We start from the raw sequence: 9994 nt of genomic DNA, 5'->3' as shown, positions 1-9994 counted from the left end.
TACTCATGACTCAGACGCATGCTGTGCTGTACGCTCAGATGTTTGATCACAACTTCCTGTGACTAATGCTGTGAGAGTGTACAGTTGGTGAGGGGGAAGAACACGATGTGCAGGCGGTATTTAGGTGTAATGTTTGGTTTGTTCACTCCCAGGACCACTAACAACAGCTGTGAATCGCACCAAAAGGAGCAAATCGATGCTAGATTCCAATATATTTGAAAAGTGAAGAATGCAATTAAAGTTGACTTTAATTTAATATAAGAAACAGCGTTGCATACAGAATACAGTATCAATATGACAGTGACATAAGTGACACCTGGCTGGTTATCCTTTTCTATTCCATGTTGTGTGTCATAAATTCTCTTTCCATTTCAAATCAAAACTGAATCGTCCAAATCCATTATGAGCACCAGGCAGCCATGATGAATATGTTTTTGAACGTTTTTTTTTTTCAAAACATGCCCCACAGCCAGTCTGTCGAGGAAACCCAAAAGGGCTGAGTCAGAGATCCCATCTCTTCCGGAGGCAGTGGGGCTGGCGGCTCTCCCCTTTGAACAACGCTGTGGAAAGATCAACGGGCATCTCCTCTGGGAGCCGCTGGGCTGTGCTCTGCTCTGCTGTCCTGCTGCTAACCAGTGGTCCAACAGCCCTAAGGCAGGCCTGTAGTCTGAGTCTGTCCCCAGCCAGTACTGCTGCTGCCTGGCCGTGTTTACCTTGGCCCCGCCAGAGGACTTTCAACTCTGCTCTGCCCTCGCGGGTGACACCGACGCTCTCTTACTCACTGTCTATATAAAGCAGCCTAGGCGTCGCTCTCTTGCTCTGTCGCTCTCTCTATCTCGCTCTGTTTCTTTCTCTTTTTTTTGCACACACCCCCTCTTTCTCTCTCTCACTCTCTCTCTCTCTCTCTCTCTCTCTCTCTCTCTCTCGCTCTCTCTCTTTGCCTATTTAGAAAAGCACATTCAACATAGATAATGCTCTGTCACATTACCAGTATCTGCTGAATGACTAAAACATCAACCAATTATACCATTAACCAAAGTCATGAAATGAGTGTATAAGGGTTGGTTTATATCATACATCACTTTAGTGAACTGATCTTGATAGCCACTTTTTTTATGGTGAAATAATGTACAGTGAATGTTTTCCTGCACCTGACCCTCAACCCCATGGACATTCATTCAGTCAGACTAACGAATGGGAGGACCTCAGCCATGTTTGTAATTCCTCCCTTAAAGCACCATGGATACCAGTAAGACACTGCCAAGCTCGAGACTACTTCATAAATTCATAGGCCTATAAATATTTGTTCTTCTTTTAGTTTTCACACCAGGTTCAATTTACATATCCAAGGAACAGTTTGTAATTTGTCTCAGTTGCTGCAGACCCCAATTCAATGTTTATGTGTGGAAGTCTGTTAATATGGATGATACTGCGTGGTAACACCTCAAACAAAGACTTGCACCATGCACTGTAGGAGAGCTGCTGTTTTGGCATGTGCTATATATAGAAGAGAATAGAATCGAACGGAATAGAATAGAGAAAAGAACAGATACCCAACTATGAGAACAAGAAGGTTGTTCATTCCGATTCTACAAAGTTACTTCCCCAGGTGATACCGTCATCAAAATACATGAATCGAAATACATTTTACACAGGGTTCTGCTCCGAGAGCCATTCACTGGGACAGCTTAGAGCACCACCTTATAGCACACACCATTTGGTACTGTTTTATTTTTTGAAAACTACAATAACAGTGTCACTTTCCAGCATTCGTCTCCAAATGGTGTATCTGGCTGATGCGCAGTCGAGTACATTCTCTAACACTCAATAAACTCTATGACATCAATATGTCAAAGAGAAGGCAGATAACCTAAAGCCTGGACATAAATCTCGTCATCTCTAAAAAGTTTCTGTCTACCCACGGTATTATTCAAGGCTATATTTACTTAAACATACTATACAATGTGACAGGTATTTTGTGCGGGAGCAAAGGGCATAGGCTTGGTTCAAAAGGACACTGGAAACACTGGTAAAATCATTGTTTGAGTGTCTTCATGATCCTCTATAAAGAAAAGGTCATACTAAAATGATTGTGTATAGGTGGAACGGTTAGCTTTGATAATGTTTAATGTCACATAAAAAAAAAACCATAGTGAACATTTAACCTCATTTACACACTGGAGATGCGAAACCTTTTAATACCTGTGCCAGTGGTTGCATTAGGACAGTAATGGACTGTCATTGCAAACCTTTCCTTAATGACAAAGTGAGAAATTAACCACTGGTGGGATTTGTGAATGCTAATAACACACAACAAATACCTCAATGATACACAAGTATAAGGGGTTATTTAATTTCATCAATTCTAAATGGATGGATGTTACTCTACCATAACAGCACTTGTGTGCTCAAAACCCTCAGATTTCACATGGACTTCAACTGGAGCACATACCAATAAATGGGATACAATGACAGACAAATTACAGTGTGCAGCAATCTCTGATGTTGTATTTCCTTAGAATATTCTAAGACAGGGCAATTATTCCAAATTCACATTTATATCACCAGATCAATTTATTTGAAAGATTTAAATAAGATCATCCAAACTGTGTCAGGAATAAAACAACCCCCCAAAATACAAATATCTAAACAAAACAGGAAAACAATGCAAACAAACATGATATTTCAAAAATAAATAAGTCCAGAAAAACGAACAAGCCCTGTTCAGATGAAGAATCCTGACTGTGAAAAAAAACGCTTACACTGATTTCACAATGACCTACTTACTCATCAGATTCCCCTGAAATGGACATTCCCCAGAGTGTGCTGGAATTTGTCTGGCCCTAAAATGGATCCACAAGAGTGTTCTGCTGAGGCCCATCCACCGCCCTATTGGAGGAGTAGGAGACATACAGTATGACGGAACTCATTGATAGAGAGTCATATTTTGTACAAGTAAGTCAATGAGATAGACCTTCAGGTCATATGACTTGAAATACAAGAGGAAAATCAATTGTTGTATAATAGATCAAATTATAGACAACAGCATTGAAATGATGATACTGCAGATTAACTATGTCCCGAAACCTGAGAAAGGTTGTTTTTAATGTAGCCGGGTTTTGATTTTAAAATCAGTACTTAACCATTGATTAAAGTCACTGATGATGCTGTCAATGGATCTTAACTTGAATTACAGTTTAACAGTCATCTAGCCAATGTGTGGTTGTAACACTATTTCTCATTTAAATGTTTATCTTGTTGAAGAAACAGTATTTCCTCTTTTATCAACTGAAAATGTACAGGGGCAAATTCTTAGTATTCACATAAATTTGTCCATGTAGTAACATTGAATCAACATAAATTGACCTCAGTGTAATTTTTCATTTTTTGGGGGTCAAATTCTGAAAATAGAATACATATGCATCTGTACTGTAAACGTCTACAGTATGTCAGTTAGGTAGTCTCTGTTGCCATCGGAAATATTCCAGCAGTCCTCTTTTGCAGTTTTGTATTGTAACAAAATTATGTATCAATAAAGTTATTGTGGGTGCCTTTGTTCAAATAGTTCTTAGATAACTATCTGATGTACATAGGTAAATGATTTTGTGTTTTCCCTTCTCACTTTGTCCTTTGGAAAAAATCTGTTTCTACTAATAGTACCATAAAGTTGATATTTTGTAATTTCAAAATGTTAAATCTGTTGGATTTGATTATTTGCAAATTGAGTAAATAATTAAACAAAACATTTAGCGGCATAGGATGACGCAGTCTTTGATACCCTGTTTCAAACCATAACAGTTTCAGTCAGATACAGTAAGAGCTTTCAGTGGAAAAAAACATGTGCAGATTTACAATTACTGTTAACAGCTCCTCAATAGGAGAAAGAGAGGAAAAAAATCATACTTAAAAATGAAGACATAAGAAATGTTCTTGTCAGTTCTAATCTATAGCCATATATTTATTAACAATCATAGTCATATTTTCAACAATGGAAGATTAATAAATACTTTCTCTTGATTCAGGAAGATTGTCTCGGTACTTAAAGCTTGATTCCAGTTGCAAAAAAAATCAAAATGTCCTTCGATGTGCTTTATCGAGCACTAATATCCAATTAACAGCTTTTTCTTCAGAGAGGGAATCCATAACATTATGTACACATTTCTTCATTTCAGAAAGAACATTTGATCCTCCTTCACTACCCAAAGAGATGTACAGCAGGTCCTGAAAGCATCCAACTGCATACTAACAAGAACTCATCAACTGGCCTTGACGCTCTCAAATAATTTCCCTCGTTTCAAGGAAGTTGAAAGTTTCCCATATCATCAATCCCGAATATTCCACGGTCATTTCAAACTTTGCCGGAGCTGGGGATGTCTATGTCCAAACTCTCCACAAGTTAGCGGTGAAGGAGGAAACAGACCCAGACAAGGGCACCAAATACTTCCATGCAGCAGGAGGTCCAGAGAGGGAGAGAGAGGCTAGTGCGGTGGGTTCCGTCCCCCAGGTCCAGAGATTCAGGCCAGGGCCATAGGGCACCAGGGCTCCCCCCGCACGGAGGCGGCTACCTCTGCAGACTGAGTCAGCCCCACGCTGGTGTACAGGCCGTCCTGCCCAGGGTACTTGACGGCCGGGCCACTGGAGCCTAGGCCCTCCCCTGGGCCGCTCAGGACCGAGGAGTTGACCTGCAAATACACAGACAAGAATTAATCCCAGATTCAGGGGGCTATTTTTCTACAGTGTTTGAAGTCACAGGCTAAACAATTACAGAATTCTGTAGAATTATAGAGAAGGCCATTCAAATTATTTCATCAAACTAAAATATATTATTTTTCTTCTTTGAAGTAGGCTATGAATCATAGGCCTGTGAATATTAGTAATTTTGAATAAATCGGGCTTATGTTTTTATGATAGAATTCCAAAAGTCCTCCTGACTAAAAAATGCACTTCCTTGAACCCAGTTGAGAAAGACTTTGACATGCCTCTGATGACACTATGCTACACCGCACACATTACATGAATCACTGAGCATGAATCCAATATCATCACGTATTGTGCCTTAAACCTACTGCCTAATATTAGCCTACCCGTAACTCCTATTTGTCAACAAAGTGCTAACGAAAATCATCTCCACCCCTACTAGTAATTTTCATGTCTAAAAAAGCAGTTCTCGTTTAGAGAAGCAAATTTTGCTGCAGGTCTGGGAGAATAATTTGTATCGCTGTGCGTTCAAATCTAAAATTGTTTTGATAGGCTATACAAGACATAGGCCTACATATCATGTCAAGATATGCGTATTCGTGTATTAAATTAATCAAATAAATCCAATCACGCATAGTCTTACCCCAGCCACGGACACCTGGGTGGATGGAGAGCTGTTCTTGGAGCAGTCTTCGGAATTGGAGGAGGAGGACGTCGGAGTCATGGGGACTGAATTGTTATTTCCTGTAGTAAAATGATAAAGAAATGATAAGAAAAATGATAAAACAATGATATTGAGGACCATAACGAAACATTTTGTTTTTAGGTCTAGTGCCTTGAATATGAAAACGGCCATAGCTTACCAGAGGATCCCTTCGTTTTGTTCAATGTTTTTGGTTTTCGTTTCCTCGTCTGAATTCCCTCTTTCTTCATAGCGAGCGGCCGAGCTACCTGCAAAGATACCAAAACAGCTAGTGGTGGTGGTCACGATATCTTTATTCTTTTTATGTCTTGTTAATTTTCATGTAAATGTTTGCAATGCATTAATCTATTCGGACTATCATTAATTGATGTAATCGGGTAGCATGTAATTAGATAGGTCTACTGAATAATGTGTAGGCTGCATTTAATTTACATACGCCACTTTGTCAAAGATAAATCAAAGAAACTAAATTTGTGACAAAATAGGGTATACATGTTGACTTACTCCGTGTAATTTTGTGTAGAGGCCACATGCGTTGCACACCGGCTCCCCCTCCGCGTTCCTGCGCCACAATGTGGTTGTACTGGTCTGGCAGTTGGCACAGGACAGGCCGATGCGTCTGGATGACGACTGAGAAAGCCGATACATAAACAATAATAAACACACTGTAAGATAATATAATGAAGCTACGATTAACTAACAGTAAGCGCGTTATAAAAAAGTGGAATGAACCGCGTTTCAGATGTACGTGACTAATGATATATTTGGCTGTGACCCAAGCACATAATTAATCATTTGACCTGAGGGCCACGATTCTTCTCATCGGTCGACATTTCTGTTATCTTACTAATTTCCTTGCAATAATATTGGTCGTATCCACCTCGTCATTAACATACATTCACTCTGCTTATGTACAGGCGTTTCATTGTCAGAATGTTCCTGGAAACAGGGCATCACCCGTTTGTTAGCTATTAGGCGTGTGTATAATATCATGCGTAATGGCGACAGGAAAATGTGTCTCTCCAAATAATGTTTCCCTTTGTATCCCATGAAGATCTGTTGATCATGATTAAATGACGTATGACAGCTTGAACGACCTTAGTGATATATGAAGGCCGTAAAGGTAAGGAGGCAATATGGTCTCCTATTTCTGCGATTGCTGGTCAAATAAAATCACGATTATTTAGGGAATATGGAGATCCTTGGTGATAACCTTAAGCCATTGTTTTAAATAAATAGTCAGGAAATTGAGTGCCTAAGTGGTCCTCTGAGCGTGTGCTTACCATCCGCTTCTGTGGTTTAATTAATGGCCGACTGAGTCCATTCATTTTGCTGTACAGGCCGCAGGCGTTGCAGAGGAAGTGGCCAGTGCCATCGCGTCTCCAGAGCGGCGTGGAGATCGAGCCGCAGTTGACGCACTCTCTACTTTCTCCCAGGTCGTCGAGAATATCTGCGGGGAACAGACAAGCAATATACGAATCAATAATTTGACAGGTCGATTGACATGGTAGGCTGTGGTTTTCAAAATATCTTATTTGCACCCTTAAAACATAAAACAATATATCGGGGACAATGGGGTTCAATTGCCGAGGGTTAATTCAGTAGCGAAGTCCAGATATTTTATTTATTGGTTTTCCGTTTCTATCGGCCTAGCTGATTGATGAGTATTCAGCATTCTTTGATTACACGCTTTCTAGGCCTATATTGATACATTGAATAAGCCTAAATGAACAGTAGCTGTAATACGTTTTTCCTGATGCATCTTAAAATGTTTCAGCAATGTCAGAGGATTTAATTCATAGTTGTATGTTTCTTTGACGCCAGTGAAAATGGCAGCATATTAGCATATTAGCGTAGTTATCAACTATTTGATATCAATTTATGATCATGAATTCATGTACCAGAATGCCACAAATTGATGCTGATAATAATGTTGGGATTATAACAATGATGTATGTGTTACCTGCTTTAAAATGTGATTCACAAATATAGGCCTATCAGATATTGCTAAGAAAATGTATGTTTACCTGAGACATACAAATACTTGATGTTATATATTATCTGGGTTCATCTTCTGAATCTGAATATTTTGTACATTTCTGTTACATGCATTGGGCGAACATAGCTGGTCCATGGTCAAGTCCTGCCGTTTAAATGACACCAAAGTCCTGCCGTTTAAATGTTATTTTGTACAATCATTTCAACTATTGTAGGTTATATCTTGTGCCCACTTTTTAACGTTGATAGGTTGTTCAATTAATATCAGAAGATATAAAACGACCATGACAAAATTCCATCTTTAAAAAAAACAATATTTCGAAAATATTGCCTACCTCCATTGGGTCCTCGAATAGTCAAGGGCGCACCTCTGCTTTGCAAAGTGTGCAGCATCGTATTGTCGAATGGTCCAGGCCAAGGCGAGGACAACTGGGATAGCTGCGGTCCAACGTACTGGGAGTATGGACTGGTGTAGGATCCACTGAGGGGGCGCGAAAGTCCGTATTGGTCTCTGGTCACATTCAGCGGGTTAGAGTAGCCGTTATCCCTGGGTGCCCCGGTATTCATGGGCGGACTTGGAGGGTAGTGGAAACGGTTGGAGGTATGTGGACTCCCGGTGCTATAGGAGGGGCTCTCCGGAGTAGACTGTGACCAGACCGAGTGGCTGGTGACCGCATGGCTAGGCTGAGACGACCCGCTGGCTTGCAGATAAGGGAGACTAGGTATCATGGGGCCCACCCGGGAGCTAGGCACATATACTGGAGAGTTGGGGTTGGAGTGCATATAACTACCAGAGGGGGAATCATATCCAGCCTGGCTCTGGGCTGCCGCAATGGCTAGTGTTTGATACATGTCGCTTGGGTCGACGAGCAAGCCCCCCTTGTGCGCTCCGCTGGAAATGATGAGCTTGTTGCCCTGGTCTAGATCCGTGAACAGCGTGATGTCCTCAGAGGTGGGCAGGGTGTTGTTATGATGTCCGAAGTGAACGTAGGAGTGTAGTGATCTGCCCTCGGCGCGCCGATGTCCCACAGCGTCAAGCTCAGTTGGCGGCGGTGACCTCAGCTCATCCGAGGCGTGACCGTCCCTCCTGTCGCCGTGTAAGTAGCTCTGTTCAGCCGGTGACCCTGGGCTGCTGGACACTTCTCGCTTGACCATGGACCAGCTATGTTCGCCCAGGTCCATCCAGGATCCCTTTCCATACACAGTAGGGCTAAAAATGTTGAGGATGTAGTCTACCCTGTTAAAAAGGAAGTGAACGTCGTTATCGTAGAAAAAAAACGTGCTATCATACAGTCAATTGTGAACTATGGAATAGGCTAAACTTAGTCCTTGAACGTCCTAAAATGAGACTGTTGGGTATAGGCTTATCATTACGATCTAGGTACACGATCATTTGGCAATGCTATCAAATCACAATAAACTGTCTAACCAAAAATGTTTCTATTAAGTTACATTATAATTTCCCCAAATATTATGGAGCATGGATGTATTCAAACCTAGATTTGTTTTATTTCTGTACCAAAAAACTTGGTCTCTAACACGACAACAATATAATATCCATTTCACAGCTTACCCCCTTGAAAAACAACACAACGCAAAGCCAACATTGCCCTCAGCGTGGGGCTTGGTTTCATTTTTAAGTATTTGCGTATTTTCTAGAACATGATAAAAGTACAAAGTACTTATGCTAGCATACGAACAGAGCCCTCAATATGAAAACGAGGTGATGGTTATGGATTTAACATAGATAACACACTCGGGGAATACAAGCTAATGGATTAATCTGAAATGTAATCAAAGCGCGCTCCTAACGTAGGGGCTGAATCCATCCGTGTCCTGTCCTCCCTCTTGCGATAGCCTCATCATAATTACAAAAAAACACACACCGTTACAGATAGGAAACAAAACGCAATATGTCTTTGCACCAAAGAGATAACCGCTTGATAAGACTCATAACAGATAAGACCCAAGAGGCAGGGTAACAGTGACAAAACAATACCCGAAATGATTTAGCTTATGAGCAGCTGGCACTCAGCAGCACCGAAACCAGATGATTTCCCAGATGTTCTTCCAGAGTGGGCGAAAACCTCCAACCGGGAGAAGAAAAGACCAATATTCACCGCATACCTACTAATTCTGTGCCATGGGTCGCTGGTAGAAGTTTCCAATAGTGTGTCGTAGCTGGTCTCAGAGAAGATAGGAATGAAAGCGTTACTGCGCTCCTGACGACGTTTAAGAGAGGAGGCGCTTCTCCAGGCTGCAGTTGGAAAGTGGAGGCGTTTTCTGATTGGATTCCAGTTGAGCAAACACATGGGGTGCTAGCCTCTACAATCAATCAAGGAGAAATGGAGAGACTTGATCATGTTTAAAATCACCAAAAGAAAATGTAAATGCAATCAAGTTGACCTTTCAAAGTATGGACTTCCTTTTGGTTCAGATACAAAAAAGAATGATCGAGAAAAATAGTCTAGTTGTTGCAGTGCACTTGGAAATGATTCACACGACTTTATGCTCACTGAAAAATCGATATCGAAAAGACTAAGAAAAAACTAAGTTTTTTCCCCCCGAACAAACAGTATATTTCGTCATTGATAT

The 9994-nt window shown here is 40.9% G+C and overlaps 1 protein-coding gene across 1 annotated transcript; it reads right to left on the bottom strand.

The window, feature by feature from the left end:
* Window positions 1-1881: 1881 nt before the first annotated feature.
* gata6 (GATA binding protein 6) lies at window positions 1882-8599 on the bottom strand. The gene is made up of 6 exons (XM_083689634.1): window positions 7735-8599; window positions 6685-6851; window positions 5906-6031; window positions 5562-5649; window positions 5342-5442; window positions 1882-4682 (listed from the first exon to the last, which is right to left on the bottom strand). The coding sequence occupies exons 1-6, from the start codon at window positions 8579-8581 to the stop codon at window positions 4515-4517; spliced, it is 1497 nt and encodes a 498-aa protein (XP_083545760.1). The 5' UTR covers window positions 8582-8599; the 3' UTR covers window positions 1882-4514.
* Between the last annotated feature and the right edge of the window lie 1395 nt (window positions 8600-9994).

Source organism: Argentina silus, assembly GCF_951799395.1.
Source record: "Argentina silus genome assembly, chromosome: 18".
Classification (NCBI taxonomy): Eukaryota; Metazoa; Chordata; class Actinopteri; order Argentiniformes; family Argentinidae; genus Argentina; species Argentina silus.
The sequence above is the reverse complement of the archived record's forward strand: the minus strand, read 5'-3'. Positions and strand labels throughout refer to the sequence as shown.